The following is a 23213-nucleotide window of genomic DNA, read 5'->3' as shown; positions in this document are numbered from 1 at the left end:
GAGAACAGAATGGCCCACACAGTACAGACTGAGGCTGAAAGCTGCAGCTGCTACAGACCAAGCAGAGACAAGGGTCATCAACCGCCCAACTCCTCTCTACAAACACACATAAATGTATGCACGCACGCACGCACACACATACATTAACACAGACACACACATAAACACACAGTGCTCCTCCCTATATTTTTCTGATGTTTTGCTTTGCTTTAATAGCAAGTCTGATCCATTTAAATCTCTCGCTTGAGTTCACTCAGTGAATATACAGCTGCATAAGTAGGTTAACAAGTCATGCACTGAGACAGCATAGGAAAGGCCGCAGAACACAACGGCCAATGCAGTAGAACCTAATTTCACGGAATCTCAGATGTCCAACAGACTCGTCTGCCAAATAGTAATGTGGAACTTAATCAATTGTGTATGAATTTCTGGTGATTTGTGTAACTTCACACTAGTTCAGTCAGGCACGCTCTTGTCACAGATGTAACCTTTTATTACAACAATGCAAACTACTAATATACATACATACATACATACATACATACATACATACATACATACATACATACATACATACATACATACATACATACATACATACATACATACATACATACATACATACATACATACATACATACATACATACATACATACATTATTTGATGTCTGATGTTGAAATAACAGGATAGGGTAATTCTGTTTGAATTATGGTGGAGTTGCATGTTTTCATTAACCAATGATTTCTCAAATGCGTTCCACTTCAAACATGAAGACTAACATCCATAATTACGTGGCCAGGCTGCCGCTTCTGCCACTTTTCGCAGTTCTGGCTGAACCGTGCTGTCCCTTTTTACGAAACTCGGCCATATGGTAGATGGTCATGAAAAACTAACAAGAAATAATTCTCACAATCGTTCGTCAAAAGGTGGCGCTATAGCACTCAATTGAAAATGCCAACTTTGAACAGGTACAACTCATGCCCTGTTTGACCTAGAGCCATGAAACTTGGATAAACATATGCGTCTCCTCTTGCTGAACAACTTTCACCCTCTGACTTTTGACCTCTGACCTTTAGATCTCCCACCATTTTGAATGATATGAAAAACAGTCATTGGCTCATAACTTCTGCATTTTTTCACTTATGGAAAATCCGCTACTAACGTTTTGTCGGCAGAAGTCCAAAGTTCACGTGTAAGAGTTTCGTGCAGATTACTCAAAAATCCCAGGAGGAGATAGATATTTACTATTGCAGTTTTATGAAAATTATTCATCTGCCCCTAACACATGCATGCAGACTCACATTTCTTTGAAACTTTTTTTCAGTGAGGGTTTAAAATGATCATGTTAATTGCATGGTTTTCTTTTTCTCAAGTTCAGTCTTCTATGTTTCTATGGCTTATTGTGCATATTACTTATCATTGCTTCTTTCTTTCTTCTCTCTGCAATCCCTGGCCCCATATTATCGCTGCTTGCAGCTATATTAACACTTAAAGTACAAGGAAAACTGAGAGGAATAAACAGAGAGAGAGAGGAAAGCCAGAAAGTGTCTGACGATCGGAAACAATACAGAGCCACCTCCCTGACAATATCGCCGGGACAGTTTGTTTATTTTTGGACCACAATTCTTATATGAGACGATTCTAAGATGACCCAATGTTATTCTCCATCGAGAAATCACTTCCGTGACCCAGGGGACGAACGAGTGATGTCAGGACTTCGGTACTCTACTGTATAGGCCAAAACATGAATCTGCCTGTTATAGCGCCATGAGGTAGATTTAAAAAATGTTTCTTCCTTGGCCTAGTGGGAATGTGCATGCAAAGTTTCACTGCAATCAGACGCTGCGTTCATGATTTTAGGCCTTTTGTTAAAAAACGGGCCACTCCTGCAAACTTTGGAAGACAATCTTAGCCAATCAGGATATGAAAGATTGGACAGATCCGTCTTGATCACATGACTATAGAGATGATGTGTACTCCAATTATTTGCGTAATGTTTAGACAAATATATAGTAATATCAAAGCTATAGCTATAACAGGTGGATGGGAAGAATTTGGGGCACAGGTTCTATTCTGGTCTTCAGGGAGTGTGTGTGCACAGTTTCACACCGATCTGTCCAACAGTGCCAGAGATTAGCTGCTCACAGACAGACGGACACACACACACACACACACACACACACACACACAAGGAGGGACAGACAGCAATAGTCTCCTGCCACGGCCTTCGACCTGGTGGAGACAATGACACCAGCCCTACATACCAGGACCCTCATATGTAGACTCCATGAGATGAAAGCCCTTTGTGATTTGTTAGATATTATTAGTATGGTAATAGTGTTTTAGAAGATATGTAAACAGGGAAATTGATGCTCCCTGTGCATCCAGGTGTGCGCTGCAAACAACCCCTCGGCGGAAATCTGTCAGAGAACTGCACACTCATTGAAACACTGGCTGCTACCCTGGAGAATATGAATAACATGAATATGAATAACACAACACACACACACACACACACACGCACACGCACATGCACACGCACACACACACATACACACACACACACACACACACACACACCGTACACATTTTCTTTCTGCCGCCCCAAACCTGTCACCAAAGGCAAATGTGCAAAGTGCATGTGGATGCACAAACACAGCCTCACAAGCACACACACACACACACACACACACACACACACACACACACACACACACGTTAAACACTCACATGCATACCCAAGCAGACACTCACATAATCACACACATATGCACACTGAGTTAAACTATGCAAATGTACATAGGGATGCACAGACAAAGATGCACAGGAACACATACTGTTGTACACGTGCACATGTCAAAAACGGTCTCTTCACGCCTCAGTACACAACGAGAAACATCTATTCCTGAGTCATCACCAGCCTGTCTCGTACGCACATTCGTGCGCGCGCGCGCGCACACACACACACACACACACACACACACACACACACACACACACACACACACACACACACACACACACACACACACACACACACACAGAGTGTCTTTCCATGCCAGAAGCATGGTTTACCCATGGCCCCCCGCCTATTGTTACTGGGACTAAAGGCCTCTTCATCTTTACGCCATCATATGCTAGACTGTGCTATTGCACTTAGAACTGCAGACTCACTCCCAATCTTCCGCCGTAATCTTAAGACTTCAGACTCCACCTTAGCCCATTGCACTTGCCCTAGCTTTGACGACCTTGCAGCAGGCTTATGCAAAGGTTCAAGTGTAATTTAGATAGCACGTTGTGTAGACAGATGCCAGGTTTATTGTTGACCTGGCATCCCATATAGTTTGTATAGTTTTAAAGGAGAGAGCCAGACCAAAATACATGTGGATTGTATCTGCCTATAATCAGTCACCAACATACATACATGATATTATACTGTTTAGACTGATGATAGGTTCTTGGTTTACCTATGATCCTAGATTACTATTTCTATGCATTTGATGTATTACCTTGTGTTTACCTTGCTTACTGTACATCGCTCTGGATTAAGAGAGTCTGCTAATGGCTAAATTGTAAATTGAAAATGGCTAAACCAATACATACCAATACACACACACACACACACACACACACGCACGCACGCACGCACGCGCGAACGTACAGGCACACGCACACATGCACACAGGTTTGGCTGGTATCAAAAATAGTACATCATGATGTAATCCTGTTGCAATAATATAAGAGTTTTTTTTAATGCTCATAAATAAATTATGGAATTGAATATAGCCCAATTGTAGCCCATATACATATATTGTCTTATATGAGTATCCATAGCAGTTGAGGTACTGCGCCATTGAGCCAATTTGTTCTACATGATATACGTAACTAATGGGAAAAGGAAAGGAGGAAGACATGCATGAAATGAACTCTTATGACTTTCTGAAGTGTTGACGTTAACCACTTGAACCTAGCATCCATATTCTGGGGGGAACGTTAGCCCAAAATAGCCGATCCTCAACCTCCTCCTGCTCCCGTGTTCTTCTACTGATGCATGGAGGTGAGCAGGTGCCCCAAGGAGAGGGAGGTGTTTGCATGTGCATGCCTGACTGTGTGTAGGTATTGCATATGTGTGCATGCGTATGTTTGTGTTTGTGTGTGTGTGTGTGTGTGTGTGTGTGTGTGTGTGTGTGTGTGTGTGTGTGTGTGTGTGTGTGTGTGTGTGTGTGTGTGTAGTGTACACATGTGTCTTTGCTTGTATGTATGCTTAAGTGTTATACATAATACTCACGTGCTGACAGAGCTGGCGTAACATCCTTTCACCTCAGGTTAAGTTGTTTCCTATGCTAATTACGGACCAGAATCAAAAAAAGGTTCTGCGTTGTTCAACCATGAAATGAGGTGTGGTGAAAGACTGCTCAACATTCACAGGAACATCACAGCCTTATCGACACCTTATTGCAGAATGATGCTACCATTGTGTTTTTCATTATTATACACATGAGGAGGGCCTTTCTTCATCTGCAGCCAAATGCTCTGCCATTGAGCTAACCCCACACCCTAGCAGAGGATCCAACATCCTTTGATACTGGCGGGCTATAGGGTACACACTATAGATATATAATAGACCATGAGTCAAAAGCGAGCACCCAAATCTGAACTGGGGACCTCCTGATCTGCAGTCAAAGGCTTTACCACTGAGGTATACCCCCATGACAGTTAGCAGTTGGCCAGGTATTCATATCATTTGTTAGCGGTTTGGCTCTGCATGACAAATGTGCTGCTGCTTGTTTAAATATTTAATGTAGAGCAAAGGCTGATATGTAAATGTTTTTAATAGCTCTTAATATTTACGCACACGTAATTGTCTCCGCCAGGCCGAAAGGCATGGCGAGAGAGTATGTTTTACCCTCCGTCCGTCCGTGTGTGTGTGTGTGTCCGTGTGTGTGTCCGTCTGTGAACAGCTAATCTCTGGCACCGTTGGCCCGGTCGCTGCGAAACTGTGCACACACACTCCCTGGATGCCAATTCAGAAATAATTATGAATATTTATAAGCTCTTATAAATCTGATTATACAGGGTTATGAGCAGACTATAATGCCTTATAAGTATGTTCATGATGCGTTATACACATAGGATGCATAGCAAGTGCTACCAAATTTTTCACATGGGCCTGTTATAGCGCCACCTGGAGGACGATTTGTGCAAAACCCATTTTTTTACATTACTCCTACAGATTTTATCCAAACGTCATGCGAATCGGTACACAGTATCTCTATAAATATACTGTTTGCTTCCACAATTGGCAGGATTGGTCCGTTTTGAACAAAATGCCTCAAATCATGAACGCAGCTTGCGATTTCCGTGAAATTTCACAAACACGTTCCCACTAGGCCAAGAAAGAAATGCCACCCTTTTTCACATTGGCCTGTTATAGCGCCACCAGCAGGTCTAATTTAGCAAAACACATTTAATTTAATTTAACAAAATGCCTCAAATCATGAATGCAGTGTCCGATTGCCGTGAACGACCTAAGAATAAATGGCACCCTTTTCACATTGGCCTATTATAGCGCCATCAGGAGGCCACAATAACGTACCTGACCTGGCGTAGACCTGTGCTCCGAGGAGCACTTTTTCTAGTTCCACTTTTTTTCTAGGCATATATTAATTTGTTTATGCATAGAAACCTCACATACTATATACAGGGGGCACACAGGTCTTGATCTACCATTGAGCTATTCCCCCTGTATGTAATTGGTTATATCCCCTCTAAGCAATTGTCCAGGTATTTATGGTTGGTTGGTTGGTTTGGTTCTGCATGGCAACCGTGTGCTGCATGTCACTGCTGCACTGCATAGCCAGAAAGACTGCTTCTCTGTATGGAGACTGGCCTTGCAACTATTGAACTAAAATATATCATCTAGAGCAGTGTTTCTGTAAGCCTTGTTTTATTGTGTATTGTGTTGCTTATAATTTAGAAAACATCAGATTTACATTAAACTGGACTGTTAGTATGTGATTATTATTCAATTATTAGCTTACTTCGCAGGAAGAGGGAAAAAAAACCTGATCATCCATTTTACCAACCCTAAGCCCTGTGACAGGGCTTCACATCCCTGTCACACAGTGCTGTGAGAGGGGTCAGTATCATGGTCAGTATCGTCTCAGTATCATCTCAGTACCATGGTTAGTATCATGTCAGTATCATATCACCCCCCACCAGCGCCCCCAAACTTCTCTGTAAACCCCCTGGGGGGCTGTACCACCCCTGTTAAGAAACACTAATCTATGGCAAGTAAAGGCAATTTTGACTCAGATCAGTGCCACAAGATAAATGTTATGTTGTAAATGTTACGGGGCATCCCGATTTAAACTGGGAACCTCTTGATCTGCAGTCAAATAATCTATCAGAGAGCTGTACCTCCTCCTACAACAATAGAGTTTTTATCTTTTTCCTATTGTGTGATGAATTGCCATTGGGGCCTCAGTTCAGCATTATGTACTCTTCTTTATCCAGCGAAGGCTCCAGCCTCATGCTTTATCAGAGAAATATTTCACAGCCTGTGTACAGTATATACAGTATATACGTGTGTGTGTGTGTGTGTGTGTGTGTGTGTGTGTGTGTGTGTGTGTGTGTGTGTGTGTGTGTGTGTGCGTGTGTGTGCGCGTGTGTGTGCGCGCGTGTGTGTGTGTGTGTGTGTGTGTGTGTGTGTGTGTGTGTGTGTGTGTGTGTGCGTGTGCGTGTGCGTGTGTGTGTGTGTGTGTGTGTGTGTGTGTGTGTGTGTGAGTAGATATAGATAGATGTATAGATAGACAGACTGACAGACAGACAGACAGACCTTTTTTGATCGTGTACAGCACTTAGTTCGACCTTGGTTGTTGTAAATGTGCTATACAAATAAAGAGAGTTGAGGTGAGTTCTCTCCTTTCTAAGGTGCACAGCCAGAAGTCCAGCTACTCAGAACACAAAATAAACTTGCAAATAAAACCACAAAATCGCAAAACTACTGGACCTCCTCCCCCACAAGAAACATGACGGTACACAAACAAATCTACACAAATGTAACTGATTATACCACTGGGGAGATTGGGTAGAGAATGCTATTACCAAAGTGTTCAAAGGTGTTAGACTAATCCCAATTGTATTTTAAGGTCAGCCACTCTTCATATCAGTTGTTATTTGTTCTCTCTTGTCCTGGATTGTTGCTGTTGTGGTCTTAGTTTGTATTTGGCAGACAGAGGTGTTGATGAGGGAGTCTAATCCCAGCAATTAGGAGCACTTCTGAAACAGACAGGATATTTAACAAGCAAAGGGAACATCAGGGTGCTATATAATCATTCCAAGGACATGGCCTATGTTTGACTGTACATACGTACACACACACGCACACGCGCTCACGCACACGCGCACGCGCACACACACGCACACACACACACACACACACACACACACACACACACACACACGCGCACAGTATGGACACTTGCACAGTTTCACTTTCAGTTCACTAATTGCCTCCATGCTAATTACAGACAAGGATCTAAAAAGCCGGAATATTGGCCTTAAGCTTTTCACAACCAGCCAAGCAATGATGTGTGGCTAAAGACTTCAACCATTATCATGCAGGAATCCTTAGAGTTTTCACTTTATAAATACAACTGTCCCTCCGTACTGTCAATAGTCAATAAATCAATACCACCGTCAGTCGAAATATTCAAATGGCCATCTAAATATTGTTTGTGGCACATTGGGACATCAAAATACTTTTGACATTCAAATCATATGATGCAGAGCCCAGATCCTCCTTTAAGATGTTGACGGGGGTTGTGGACTTTGCATGATATGGTTTTAATTTAAATGGGATTTATATCCGCTGACTTCCCAGTGTAGGATCCTGTGGCGATAGCAATCTGTCCGCTCAATAGAGATAAGAAATGAGGCGGAGATAGGCGCTTAGCCCTAATTTCAACCATAACCACTGGTGAGTGGATTTGCACAATATCAAACGACTGCAATATCTTGAATTCTTCTTAGCTTTGCATGATAATAATAATGTCCATGATAGGGCATGAGGAAAGGGAGAGAATAAAGCAGTGGGCAGAAGATGAAAGTCATACAGATGATTAGGAGATACCCACATCCTGGCCCTGTCAGTCCATAGCAAGTTAGCAACCATTTATTACATATGACAGAAATAATGCACTGTATTGCACTTCTGTCATCTGTATTAAATGTTTTACCTCTTTAAAGAGGGACACTTCATTTCTTTTGAGCAGTTGAAGAAGGATTTTGATATTCCACAATCGAGCTTCTTTAAATATTTCCCTGGCAACTCCACAAGGTACCTGGGTGGACGAGTGCTTGAGCGGGACCCGGGAGGCAGGGGCATAGTTTCTAGGGTATATGACAGCATCCAGAGGGTAGCTTCCCCGTCACTTAATCATGTAGCTAGGGCTTGGGAGGAAGATCTAGGGATTGACCTGCCTGTCTCAATTTGGCAGTCGGCAGTTTCACTGGTACATTCATCTTCAATTTGCATAAGACATGGGTTGATACAATTCAAGGTTTTACACAGGTTGCATCTATCTCCAAGTAGACTAGCTACTTTCTATCCCAATTTAGATCCAGCTTGTGTTAGGTGTAATCTGGTCGTGCCCTAGACTGACTACATTCTGGACGGAGGTATTTAGTGCCTTTTCATTTGTAGGGTAACTATAGACCCCAATCCAGTGACTGCATTGTTTGGTGTTTTCCCACAGGGAACACCAATAGCGACTCACCAAGCTGAAGCTATAGCCTTCTCCTCTTTACTTGCTAGACGACTGATATCGTTCAGTTGGAAAAAAGCGGCTCCGCCATCCCACAAACACTGGGTGGCGGATGTTATGTCACATCTAAAACTTGGAAAAGCTTAAATATACGATCAGAGGCTCCACTCAGAAGCATACTAGAGTCTGGCAACCGTTCCTGTCATATTTTGAGGAGGTGTATTCTACCGTTGCAATATAGCCATTGCAGTTTAGCCATTTGCCTTTCTGTGTTTTCTGTGTTTAAATGTTTTTAAATGTTTTCTGTGTTTAAATGTTTTTAAATGTCTTAAATAAACAATGAATCAATCAGTAGCAACATACACTATTCAGTACATTGATATTACATATAGGGGCCATGAACATTTAACATTCACTCTTACAGTGGAAATGAGACAGATAAATGCATATAAATGTTCCCTAATTAGGTCTATGGCTCTTGCAGCCCGCAACCCCCGGTATCAGCTTATTGTCTCCGCCAGGCCGAAGGTGTGTTTTCGCCCCTGCCCTCCCGTGTGTCAGTGTGTCAGTGTGTGTCTGTGAGCAGCGAATCTCCGGCACCGTTGGACAGATCGCCATGAAACTGTGCACACATACTCCTTGGAAGCCAAGTAATATCTATATAATAGATATTTGCTAAAACACATTTTTATATGATTCCTACTGATTTTGTCCAAACATCACGCAGATCGTTACACATCACATTTTCATCAAATCATGAATGCAGCCTCCAATTGCCGTGAAACATTGCTGGCCCACAATAAGCTACCTGCCGAATTTTTCTAGTTCAATATGCGGTTATGTCTCACTACAATGCTAAATCAATTTATTCTTATTTTTTTACACTTTCAATAGTTAAATCAACGCACACACACACACACACACACACACACACACACACACACACACACACACACACACACACACACACACACACACACACACACACACTATCTATCTATCTATCACTGTCTGTCTGCCCTCCCCCAAACAACCTTGTCTCTTCAGGGAGTATTAACCCCTCCTTTCCTTATTATTATACATACACACACACACCCCCACCCCCAGCCCTGACCCAGTTTGGGGGGTGAGGGGTAAAATGGGACCATTATGAGCACCAGGCAGAGGCAGGATGCTCTCTCCATCCCTCCCTCCCTCCCTCCCTTGTTCACTCCCTCACTCTTCTCCCTGTCAGGACAAGCTCACACTTGGTGAAGCATGCACACTGAAGCTTTGGACCAGAGACCATCTGTGCACGGCCAAGTGTTTTTGGTGTTTGCTTGGATGTTGCTGTTAGTTTGTTTGAGGCCATGTCTTTTGTGATGTCAGACGAGGTTAGGTAGCATGTGACGGAGGCTCAGTGGCATCAAAGACAGGGCGATGAGCACGACTGACTGACTCAGCCTCATAAGACAAAGGATGTCTGGGAGAGGAGATGTGTGAGTATGCTGCTCTGACACCTTGCTGCCCTGTGTGTGTGCGTGTGTGTGTGTGTGTGTGTGTGTGTGTGTGTGTGTGTGTGTGTGTGTGTGTGTGTGTGTGTGTGTGTGTGTGTGTGTGTGTGTGTGGGTGTGTGTGGGTGCGTGTGTGCGTGCACGCGTGTGTGTCTGTGTATCATTGTTTTGTAACATTGTGTGTGTAATTATTTGTAGCAAATCAGTTTACGCAAACATAAAGATCATGGGAAGCTGAAAATCTCCATCACCAAATATTTAATCTTACAACATCAGGAGGAGCCAGCGTGATCACAATAGGATTTCTCATATATTTTGACTTACAGCATGATTCCTCTTCCATTGTGCTCTTTCAAAAGGTAAAGCTAGAAAGTTTGTTTACGTGTATGCCTTTCTTTTTTTTACCCTGTGTGTTGTTGAAGAAAGAGCCCCAGATGTCTTCAGGGAGAGCGTGCTGCCTCAGTGGTTCTCCTTGTAACATATGGAACTGCTCTACGGTTGCTTTTCTTCCTCTCGGACACCGTAATGAGTGGATTTTCAGATTCCCACGAACGTCGGTAGAAAGGACCCCAGTGGTGACTCTCCTCTACTTCTTTTTAAAATGTTATTATTACTATATTTTGGCAGTTCCTGCTTTATTTGTTGTGAGTGTAGAGAGACAGGAAGCTTGAGAGCAGAGAAAGAGAGGGGAGACACAAGAAATGACAAACTCAGGTCTCATAGGTCACAAGGAACATGTGGTTAGTGCGCTAACTGTTTGAGGTACCAGGCATTCCTTCACTTCCTCTTCTTGATGAAGACGATTCTCTGAGTCGTCTCTAAGATTGTCTGGTGTCTTTAATTCCTTTATGTCTTCCGCTAGACTAGAGGTTTTATGAAGTTGAGGCCCAAATCAGGGTCTACTGTCTCCTCAACACTGTGGAATTTACAGTTTATTTGTGTTTGAGGCTGCATGTGTTCGAAGCAAGTCTCTCTTGTGTTTGTATGTGCCTCTGTGTATGCACATCTGTGTATGCACCTGTGTGTGTGTGTGTGTGTGTGTGTGTGTGTGTGTGTGTGCGTGTGCGTGTGCGTGTGCGTGTGCGTGTGCGTGTGCGTGTGCGTGTGCGTGCGCGTGCGGGTGCGTGCACATTTGTGTGCATTTTTGCAAAGAAAATCCTTAATTTTCCAGTCCGGCAGTTATTGTGAGGAACGTGATCAAAAACAGTGATAACCTACAACAGTTGAACTCAGCTTAGCACAAAGTCACTTTTGGCACGAGAACTTACAGATTGTTCTTAATCACTCCGGGGATCACTTTTGTTACTCAGACAAAATAACGGGCAATGAAAGAGAGTTGATTAGACTTCCATTTTTAGCTATGGTCGGATTTGGCTGGTTTGAATATCTGACTGCCAGTGCTTCACAATGGAGCTTATCCCGTCCCGTCAGAGCACGGATGAGGAACAACATTATGGGAACCCCCATATGATTTCAGCAATCCTTCTTTCCATCCCCAACCACATTGTAGTGGACATGCTCATCAGGCGATCATGCCAGGCTCTATGTTTGACGCGCCACAATGCTCTTACAATGGGAATCCATACACAGTCAAATCTGGAGTGTCAATTTAACTATGAAAATATAAAAATGGACCCATCAGGGTGTGTGTTGGTCTTGAAATATAACACAGTCCCACGATTTAACCCAGATACGGCTGTTTGGGGGGCTATCATTGACAGATGTTTGGCTGTCTGTAAATCAAGCCGATTAGTACGATCTCTGTGGTATGGCTGTGTACTGAGGAGATTGTAGTGGCTTAACTGTGTTGGGCATCAATAAACCCTCCTGGGGCCACTGGCACGTGAGGGATAGAACAGGTTAACACTGACCCTACACAGGGACCACCATGCTCTGAGCAAAACCTCCGGCAGAACTTGTTCTTTACCATATCAATTGTTTGCTCTGCTACTGTGTTCTCTGATAGTACAACTTTATTGCTATTTATGCTTTTATTTTATATTTGGCTTTTGTGGACTGGAATTGTGGTCTACGTGATGGTTTTCTTTCTGTGTTGATTGGAAGGCACTTTGGGTCAACTTCTGTTGTTTTTAAATGTGTTATATAAATAGGTGACTCACTTGGCTTGACTTGCTCTAGTAATAACAGGGAGATTAAAAGTAAAGTCGGAATCAACACATCACAGACATCATGAATAACTGAAAAGCTTTGTTATGTTAGCAAAGGTTTTTGGGTATGCTAACAAAATGTTAGCTATGTATAATCGAGATAAGCGTTTGCTGCTTCCCTGAAAGACCTTATTTAATATTTACCAGGAAAGGTTGGGCCTATACGATCAGATATGGCATGGGCCCTCAGCAGAATTTGGGGAATGAGATCATGTGCCGAGCCAGTGATGAGGACGAATGAAGGGTAAAGGAAATGTGATTTGAATTCCCACCATTGTATACATGTTTACAGCTGTATGCCTTGGAGAGGAAGGCTGTCCTTGTGGGTGGTTGCACTTTGGCTTTAATTAATTAGAGTGGGAAGACAAAATGAGAGAATGAAAAGGTTGATGATGAGGAGGAGAAGGAGGGCTAGGAGTTCTTATTTACCCTGTCTAAACAGACACAAATAAAAACTTCTTCATAATTGAAAGGTCAAGAATCTAGAATCATCGCAGTAGTACCATAGTATGTGATCACAGAAACATAGTGGCAATCACATAAAAGATAAATGGAAAATCTATACAGTATATTAGCACTCAAAATGCAGAATGCAGACCAATACTGGAGCACGCGATTCACTTTAATGCTTCAAGAAAGTGCAAAAAAAAAAAAACTAATGGTTTATTTATAATTAGTTAAGCGCCAGTGTCTCGCACCAAAAATAGCTGATAAGCTCACAAAGCGTCGCAGCATGACACGTTGTGAGCTTGTATATCTACTATTTTGTGTACCAAGCATAAATTAAGCATAATGCTTTGATGCACCGCATCTTCTTCATGGTCTTCCTTTAACTCTGAGGAAGACCCGGTATATGTCAAAACACTAATCCTTTGTGCTGCAGTTCCACTTTGCAAAAGGGCTCATTTCTCTTGTGTTCCCCTTCGTGTCCACCCACTTTGTGGTCCAATCCGACATGCCTGGCTCCTGTTGATACTGTGTGACCTATTCTATTAGATTTTTTGGGGGGGCTTTTCTGCCTTTATTTATAGTACACAGTGGAGATTGACAGGAAACAGGGAGAGAGAGACGGGGAGTGACACGCAGCAAAGGTCGTCGGGATTGGGATCCGAACCTGCGGCATGCTGTCAGGCTGCATCAGAGCCTATAGTGATATGCGCCTGGACCGCTAGGCCAGCGGGCGCCCCACCTATTCTATTTTTACATACAGACTTATATATACACTACAGTAATGTAGCAGCTTAATGCACAGTATTTATGTAAATAGTGAACATTGCTAAAACCGTATACACACTAAAGCGAAAGAGAAGGTTTTATTGTTCCTTGCTGTGCATGTTCATTTCATTTGGTTAATGTTGAGGTGCGGGCGGTTACCGTTATACACACTCAGTAGAGCATTTCCCCTTCCATTTACAGTATGTTCATTATCCAAACAGCCCTTGGCCTGTGTGGATGTGTGTGAGAGACCGTGTATATGCATGCACGTGTGTGTGTGTGTGTGTGTGTGTGTGTGTGTGTGTGTGTGTGTGTGTGTGTGTGTGTGTGTGTGTGTGTGTGTGTGTGTGTACGTACAGTATTTGCGCACGGTGTGATAGGCTGCATGTGTGTGCTGATGAAAGTGCATGTTTATGCATTGATGGATGTGTTCTGACCCAGCAGGGAAATGTAGACAAATGGTTTTGAAGTCTCTTGTTCCCTTTGGGGGTTTGTGTCATTTCAACCTTGAGAGAGAAACAAATAAAAATATAACTGTAAAGTGGCGATTCAGGGGTTTGAGCCAATACAGAGTACAGACTGTTAGCAGATTAAAGCTGCAAGCTTCGCGGTCTAGAGTAGACCTTTGCCAGTTTCCGACACCTGAAATATCCTAAGGTTTTATTAGGATCGTACAGCCACACCAGATTAGCTGGGCCATGGCCTTTTTCGTCAACGCCGTCATGCCCTACTGTTCAATTAAAAAATATTTGGGACATCACCTTGATTAAACATATTTATCTAAAACTAGAGGTCCGGGCGGCCTACGGCCGCCCGAAACCCCCAGCCGCGCACGGGGCCCAGCGTGGGCGCGTGTATATATGGGATGAACATTTGGGAAAAAAAAAAAAAAAAAAAAAAAGTTGTAATGTAAAAGTAAAAAAAATTAGAAAAAAATTGGGAAGAAATAATATTTTTTATGTTTCAGGGGGTCCGCGGACCCCCTGGTGGTCCGCGCCAAAGTCGTCGGATGAAAATCTCCAAACGGTAAAAAAAAAAAAAAAAAAAAAAAATCATCAAAAAAAATCATGCAGGTTCTTGCTTGTTTCTGGCGTGGCATCCCAACCTGGCATCCCAATGCCGGCGATGTGTACTTCCGGGTTGCATAATGATGACATCACTGTCGAATCCTTTGCTGTCATGAACCTAGCCTGGTGTGTTGACCAGTAATGATGACATCACTGGCTAATCCTTTGGTGTCATGAACCTAGCCTGGTGTGTGGAGCAGAGCAGAGCAACGTGCTCTTGTTGTTTTGGGGATTTTCAATGGCGGGCCGTCGTGTTGTGTTGGCCTCGGTGGTACGCACGGTAAGCGGTAGGAAGCTGCTTCCACTTCCGTTGTGTCCGACATTTGGTGAGTAGAATTAATTATGTTGCGAGGTGGGAACGGTGTAGTGAGGCATGGCAGGTGCCCTACGCGAAACGTGAATTCAGGCCGCCCGCCGTGGCGACAGTGTTGGCGACATGTGGTGTGACGGTGTTGTGTTTAGTCGATAACAGAGCTGTGGGGTGTGGACACCGAGGGCACGGAAGTTGCTCGCCATTTATATAGTTAGATAGTAATTGATTTATGGCCAAATTTGCATCAGGCCATGCACATGTTTCTAACTGATGGTGCCCCCATGGGCAATTTCAAAATGATTTTACACACAACAATGTCATTTTTATTTCTGGCTTGTGTTATGCCACGCCCATTTATTGCAAATCTATTCTATGACTTTTTCCAAGTTGCGCCCCATCAGGACGATTGGGGTCATATTTGTTGTGCAAGTACTGCACACAACTTCCAATCACTGGAGAAAATGTCATGTCATACCATTTACCATCTAAAAAAAACGCAGCAGAAGCTCTGCACAAAACCAATTGGGTTTCAGCCCTTCTGGCTTTAACAAGGCAAATGGGGGGGGGCGGGGGTGGAGAGAGAGACGGACAGACAGAGACTTTGGGACAGATAAAAGAGAAAGAACCAGCTATCATCGAAAACAGGACACTGGAAAGAGGGAAAGAGTGGAGATATTGTTTAACATCACCTCTACCGTCTTGCTGCTTACACAGGGGAAAGTGCACTGTAAAATGTAACCATTATGGTTACATTTGTACACTCTCAAGAGTTCTATTAACAGGATTTTACTCTGTGTGCTCAAAGACAAAGGAGAGGACAGTTGCAGACCAGGGGCTGATGTCAAAATCACTTCATCATAACAACCTAATGACGTATGTCTGCTGCTGTTCCACAGAAGACAGAACACCTCTTGACTACAGGTTTTCCTTGAAAGACTGCTTCCCCTGGCGTCCCTTCCGAGCTTTGGGCCTCCAGCTGTGTCCCCAAACAATGTCACATTTTTCTCTGTTGTACAGCAGTGTCCCACAACGGAAATAGCAGATCCCAACACATCGCAATGTGATGCGTTGTTAGCCTGTAGATTGGCTATTTTTGGCGCTGTACGGCGGCTGCACACCGCCGTACGACTAAGCATTAATCAGGCTTAATGGTGCTGTGAGTCCTCACAACGAATAACCAGTTAACCCTAATGCAATGACCGTTCCTTACTGTCATAATCCGCTCTTCTTGTGCATGGATTTTTGTAGGGTTGCAAGGCATGTTTCTGGAGAATGCATTGTGTGTGTGGCTATCTTGTGTGTTTGTGCACGCACAACACATCTATGTTTATGTGTGAGCGTGCATGCCATGTCCAGAAGGATGAATGCCAGTGACTAAGGTGATTCCTCCGGTGATGCAGATGAATGTTATTGGAAGGGTCGGTTTACGTCATCGTGTACGATAGTGATGTGGAGATTCTGCCCCTTGGGACTTGGTTCTAGTGATCTTTAACCTTTGTCCCTGGGCCTTCCTCTCTGGTTGGACTGTAAGCTGCATTATGGGACACATGTATCAGATGGTGTGATGGGGTTATTACCCAGGCGTGACCTCCAAGGCTCATAGCTATGGAACCATCGATGCTGAAAGTGACCCCAGTTCAAAGCTCTGTGGAGGCTGCTGTCTGATATTGCAAACATCATGAGGCCAACAACCATATAACAATACAGGCCAGCAAACAACAAACAGACAGACAGACAATACAAGCACCCCTGGGCCAGACTTTGGGTGCAAATGTCTTGTTTTGATTTCCACTGATTTGACATCTGCTGTGTGGTGTTTTTTGGGGAGGCTGACTCAGCCAAATAACAGCTTTGTATCATCAACATGATAACCCAGCTCCCTCAGCAACAAATACAATGACAAAAAAGCCTGGTTATATTTTTGGTGAGATAGCAGGATGGATACACGTGTGCCCAGAACAGGCCTTCTGTCCCAGCCTGACATGGAATCTACTTTGGAGCTCCACAAGTGGGATTAGATAAAGGAGTAGAAGAACTGTAGATATAACGAGACACTGGAATACAGGATGGAAAAATCCCTTCACCTCTCTAGCTTTGATCCATTTTCTTTCATATCTACTCTATTTTCATAGCACTGTCAACACTAACAAAAAACAACACTCTCTCAAAGTCACACACCCATTCAGGTGCACTTGAAGTTGTGGTGTGACAGCATGCTAGTGTGCTAGCAATCTTTTGGCCAAGTCATCTTCTCTCTTGGGGAAAGTTTCATTCACCAAGTACATCTGCACATACCTGGTATTTGCCCACTGCATACCCATCTTAAAGACCTGCTCCCCCACCAAACCATTTTCTCAAATTATGGCCGATCAAATATGTAGGGATTATTATTATTATTCATTGAATGGAATCATGGAGGTGTGCTACATTACCATATCAATCCTGACATACTAAATGAGGGCAAAGATAAAGGTGTTTTGGGGAGTGAATAATACTTGTACATTTATTGGACAGAGATGAATTTTCAAGGATTTAAACCATAACCACTTAAACTATTTTGGGACTTTTTGGACTATTAGGCGCAGTGGGCAGCTATTGAACAGTGTCTGGGGAGCATTTAGGCTGGGATTCAGTGTGAGTGAGTGAGCAAGCGCAAGCGAGCGATTGAGTGAGCAAGTGAGTACCCAGAGGACTCACTCAGGGTCTCTGTATCACATCAAGCCCTGACACTCAACACTCTGTTACCTTGGAAGAAAGAATAAATGTGCCTTCAATTTGTTTTTACTATTTATGCTCTATGGTTGTAATATTAAATCTATGCAGTTGTTGATTGTTTTAACATTGTCTGCTGATAAAGGCACATCAATTTGAGTCACATACTGTAGATGAAGCACAACAGTGGAGTGCAAGCAGTGAGTGTTATGTAATGATGTAATGCAGGAGAAGTCAGTCGGATGGAACTCAAGCAACTGAAGGACACTGTGGTATGACTTCATGCGCTTGTGGCGGCGACTCGATTCGCTTTGGCCATGTGGTTGCTGCTAGTGCTTACTCATACATGTCGGACACAGACAGAGAGAGAGACAGAGAGAGAGAGAGAGAGAGAGAGAGAGAGAGAGAGAGAGAGAGAGAGCTCACGAAGACCCGACACTGTTTAGTGAGACTTCAGTTCTGTACACACAGTTTAGGTATTCGTGCTCTCATTTGTCTGTGAGAAACATACAGTTGTATACACAAGTGTACACGCACACACTCACACACACACACACACACACACACACGCACGCGCACGCACACACACACACACACACACACACACACACACACACACACACACACACACACACACACACACACACACACACACACACACACACACACGCATTCGCACACATGCGCACACACACGCACACACACGTGCACGCACGCACGCGGGACTCCTGACATATACCTCCTCTGCCCCAGGCATGTCCTTATATGGTCAGAGTGATCAATACTACACATGTTTTATAGCAAACCCAGTTCCAAACATTCCCAGCCCTTTCTTCCTGCTCTCGTCCTGCTGGAGACACAAACCAGGGGGCTGAGGGTCTCTGACTGTTCCTGCTCCTCTCCAGTCCAACCCCCCCCCCCCCCCCCCACCCCAACTTCAGCGGCAGTCTCTCACTCCCCCTCCGCCCCTAGAAGTTCCAACTCGCTCGAGAATAAGCTCTCAACCTGCTTGCTAAGGGTACAGTGCCTTGGGTTCCTATAAATCTCAAATCCTAAGCTTGCGTTCATGACTGGATTTTCCTCTCTTTTCAGTTTACAATAAGCCATGCACCCTTTCTGCCAGGAGAATGTTCCTGTGGAGGTGTCAGGTTCATACCCCCAAAAGCCTCCCCGAGGGTCTACATTGCTTGGGTTCTGCTACACTGCCCGGGCTAATTTGGGTCTCACGTCTGAGTCCCTGGTCCATTGGTTTGTGCCAGGCCACCTGCTGGTTTTTCTGGTTGAGCTTGGACCGCCTGGAGCCTAGAGATAACCTACATAATTAGGCAACATGTCCCTCTCCTAAAGTGTCCTTATATGCACACATATACAAGATAAACAAACAATTCTCCCTCAGAACAAACCAAGCCACGTTAATACAATAGTGCAGAACTGCACCTCACACAGAGGAAGGCTCACTAAGAGGATTTATTTCCTCAAAGTGAGAGAGGGTGTTAACCACTTGAACCCTACCATCCCTATTCTGGGGGAAAATAGTAGATGAACAAGCTCAAAACGCTTGTGGATCAGCTATTTTCGGCAAAGTGATTTGGTGTAGAGGGATAAAAGAGTAGTCCAAGTACAGAGTCATCCCTGGTGAGGTTTACTGAGTATAGAGGGTTTAACTGGTTAAATGTAAATGTGTTTTTGGTGATAGCGTTGTCCCTATAGAGTACAGAAGTCCTGACGTCAGTTGTTCATCCCCAGGTTCGTAAAGTAATTTCGCTATGGAGAATAACATTGGGTCATCTTGGAATCGTCTCATATAAGAACTGTGGTCCAAAAATAAACAAACTGTCTCGGCGATATTGTCAGGGAGGACGCTCTGTATCGTTTATGATAGTCAGTCACTTATATTTGATACAGTCTGTTTCTGGCGAAAATGTAACTAATTCGGCGGAAGTAACATTATGGCTTTCTCACCGTCAGTTAATGCTTCATATCCATAAGACTAAAACCGCCAGGGTCATTTGTTTATTTTTGGAACACAGTTCTTATTTGACGCGATATTAAATACGTCTATGGGGATTCACAATGGGGGTGGAAAACCGCGAACCAGGTAGACAAACCTAGGATGTGTAAATTACGTCAGACTTCGGTGCTCTATTGGGATCAATTCATCTTCAATGCTGCCTCATGGTATATATGTCACAGGTGAATTGGCATTCCAGTGAAATTGGAAGGGTTTGACTCCCGCTTGTGACATTACTTTTTCATACAACCGCGGACTACTTTTTTCGACGATATAGCATCGTTTTGGACCATGACGGAGGCGCGCCAACTCAGCAGACCTTGAGGCCGAGGAGTCGTGCCCGAGCGCCTCCAGGCGCGAGTGCCCGCAACGACCGGCCGATGGTCTGCTAGTCGACTAAGCGTCGTCCGAGTTATGTACCGATAGGCACAGACTCGTAAATTATGTTGTGGGGACTGCGTTTGCCCCTATATGGTTTGCCCCAACTGCCACTCACTGCACTAACATAGCCCGCCAGCCCCGCCGCCTCAGGCTCGCCCCCTTGTGCTTCAACTGCATGGAATAAGGCTGTTCGCGTGTGTGTGTGTGTGTGTGTGTGTGTGTGTGTGTGTGTGTATACTATATATATATATACATATATAGTTGGAGTTGGGAGTTAATTCATTTAACCATGAACATATAAAAATGGATTTACCACAACCTTTCTGATAGACTGAAATAAACATTTCAAGCAAATAAACATTTCAAGCAAATATATTCCAAAATATTCAGAGTGAATACATATTCCACTTAAATTAATTTGTGACTGCAGTTTAAGAAGTTAACACTCTTATCTAATGTTTCCAACTTCGGGGGGTAAGAGTCCCTTGCTCATCAAGTTTCTGATAAGAAGAGTTGGGAGTTCATGCCAGTTTGCTTTGATCTCTTTGAAAACCCAAAGAGATTTTTACAGGAAGAAAAACATTCATTGTTTAAAGATACCAACCTCCTCTTTCCAGTTTTAGTTTTAGGTCTTCTTTATGTCTTCAGCCAAACAAGAACGCTGCTGCTAGACCTGATGATTTTTTCATCATGATTTTTTCATCATGTTTATTGAATTAAACATTTTCACTTTGCAACTTTGTTTGCAAAGTGATACAGATAAAAAAGTGTTAATATTATTATTATCTTTATTATTGTGTACTCATCCCATTTCTCTCTCTTTTCTCCTCTCAACTCTCTCTTTCCTAATCTCTCTCTCTGTCCCTCTCTCTCTGTGTGTGTGTGTGTGTGTGTGTGTGTGTGTGTGTGTAGAGTCTGTGAACAGGCGAGAGAGGGACCCTGTCTGCCCCACTGTCCAGCGACACCATGAGCTGGAGCTTCCTCACGCGGCTGCTGGAGGAGATCCACAACCACTCCACCTTCGTGGGGAAGCTGTGGCTCACTGTGCTCATCGTCTTCCGTATCGTCCTCACTGCCGTTGGGGGGGAGTCCATCTACTACGACGAGCAGAGCAAGTTCGTCTGCAACTCGGGCCAGCCGGGCTGCGAGAATGTCTGCTATGACGCCTTCGCCCCTCTCTCCCATGTCCGCTTCTGGGTCTTCCAGATCATCTTGGTGGCCATGCCTTCTCTCATGTACATGGGGTACGCTATCAACAAGATCGCTCGGCTGGAGGAAGCCAAAGGAGGGGGAGGCAACGCTGCTCCGGTCCGAACAGGAGGAGGGGGCTACACACACAGGAAACCGAGGAAGATGTGCTTCGGAGGACGGCAGCACAGGGGCATCGAGGAAACGGAGGACGACCAGGAGGACGACCCCATGATCTATGAGGTGCCTGAGATAGAACCTCCGCGAAGGCCACGAGATCCACTGCAACCCGCACCCAGGCCCAGAATCCGCCATGATGGGCGCAAACGTATTCGAGACGAGGGACTGATGCGCATCTATGTTCTGCAGCTAGTGACGCGTACGTTGCTGGAGGCCGGGTTCCTGGCAGGCCAATACTTGCTTTACGGGTTCAGCGTCGCACCCATATTCGTATGCTCGCGGAATCCCTGCCCACATAGCGTGGACTGCTTCGTTTCACGCCCCACCGAGAAGACCATCTTCCTGCGCATCATGTATGGTGTCACTGTCCTCTGCCTCACCCTCAACGTGTGGGAGATGCTCCACCTGGGTATCGGCTCCATCTGCGACATACTGCGTCGCCGCCGATGTCCACCTCAGGAGGACGAGTACCAGTTAGGCTTGCTGGGCACCAACGGTGGTGTAGAGGGGTCTGTGGGGGTACCGGGCACCGAGGTGAGTCCAGGAGGAGGGGTGGTAGGAGATGGGGGTGCTGATTATGTTGGCTACCCGTTCTGGAACACCCCGACTGCCCCGCCCGGCTACAACATCGTAGTGAAGCCGGAGCAGATACCCTACACAGATCTAAGCAATGCAAAGATGGCATGCAAGCAGAACCGAGCGAACATTGCCCAAGAAGAGCAGCAGCAGTTCGGCAGCAATGAAGATAATTTCCCCACCGGAGGGGAGGTCCGCGTGGCCCTGAACAAAGACTTGATCCAACAAGCTCATGAGCAACTGGAAGCCGCCATCCAGGCCTACAGTCAACAGCACTGCGAGGAAGAGCAGCTAGGGGACAATCAGGATGACAAGCCCCAGAGCAACATCATCCAGGCCCAACCGGAGTCGCAGCATGTGGAGGAACAGCCTCTCACAGAAAACCAGCCTCACAAGGAGCGCAAGCATCGCCACAAACACGGGAAAGGAGGCAGCAGTGGAGGGGGCAGCAGTAGCAACAGCAGCAGCAGGTCAGGCGAGGGCAAGCTCTCTGTATGGATTTAAACCCTACTTCATAACTTGTATCACTGATACCTGGAAAACCCCTGAACATTTACAGGAGAGCAGTTTTTTCTATTGTGGCTATTTAACACAACAGTGCCTTAAGAATCCTGCAAGCTGGAGAAGATGTTTGTGCACTACGGTGTGTAATGCCTGAGTTATACTTAGTTGCACGCAGGTATTGCACACTGAAAATAGCAGCTCTACAAGCTCATAATGCGTCGCTGGCACGCAGCAACATTTTGTGATATAGCAGGTGACAATTGGTTGTGTCTGGGCTATCACTGTCTAACTTGAAACACCACAGCAACACAAACTATATTAGGCAACAGTCTGTCTTTTACATGTTGTGTGTCCCTTGAGTCCAGAAATAGACTCTTCACCTCTGTTGTCTTCCCATAGATCTACACTTAGGGTGTGTAGCTCTTGTTGAGGAAAAATAAAAGAATGATAAATGAGTTCCGTGCAGAAGGTTCCCAGCTTTGACTTAGCTAATTCTCCCCCCTGTCTCTCTGCAAAGATGCTGATTTAAAAAGGATTACAGGAAGTTACAGGATATCATAATGCAACAAAATCACAATGGTATGTTGTCACAATGTGTGTGTGCGCGCGCACACACACACACACACACACACACA

General features: G+C 44.5%; 1 protein-coding gene across 1 annotated transcript; it reads left to right on the top strand.

Moving 5' to 3' along the window:
* Window positions 1-10150: 10150 nt before the first annotated feature.
* Window positions 10151-22642, top strand: gjc1 (gap junction protein gamma 1). The gene is made up of 2 exons (XM_084071899.1): window positions 10151-10248; window positions 21043-22642. Exon 2 carries the CDS (start codon window positions 21097-21099, stop codon window positions 22576-22578), a length of 1482 nt encoding a protein of 493 aa, XP_083928025.1. The 5' UTR covers window positions 10151-10248; window positions 21043-21096; the 3' UTR covers window positions 22579-22642.
* The last annotated feature ends 571 nt before the right edge of the window (window positions 22643-23213 follow it).

This window comes from Gymnoscopelus microlampas (assembly GCF_963454915.1).
Source record: "Gymnoscopelus microlampas genome assembly, chromosome: 11".
Classification (NCBI taxonomy): domain Eukaryota; kingdom Metazoa; phylum Chordata; class Actinopteri; order Myctophiformes; family Myctophidae; genus Gymnoscopelus; species Gymnoscopelus microlampas.
This window is presented reverse-complemented; position numbering and strand designations above follow the sequence as displayed.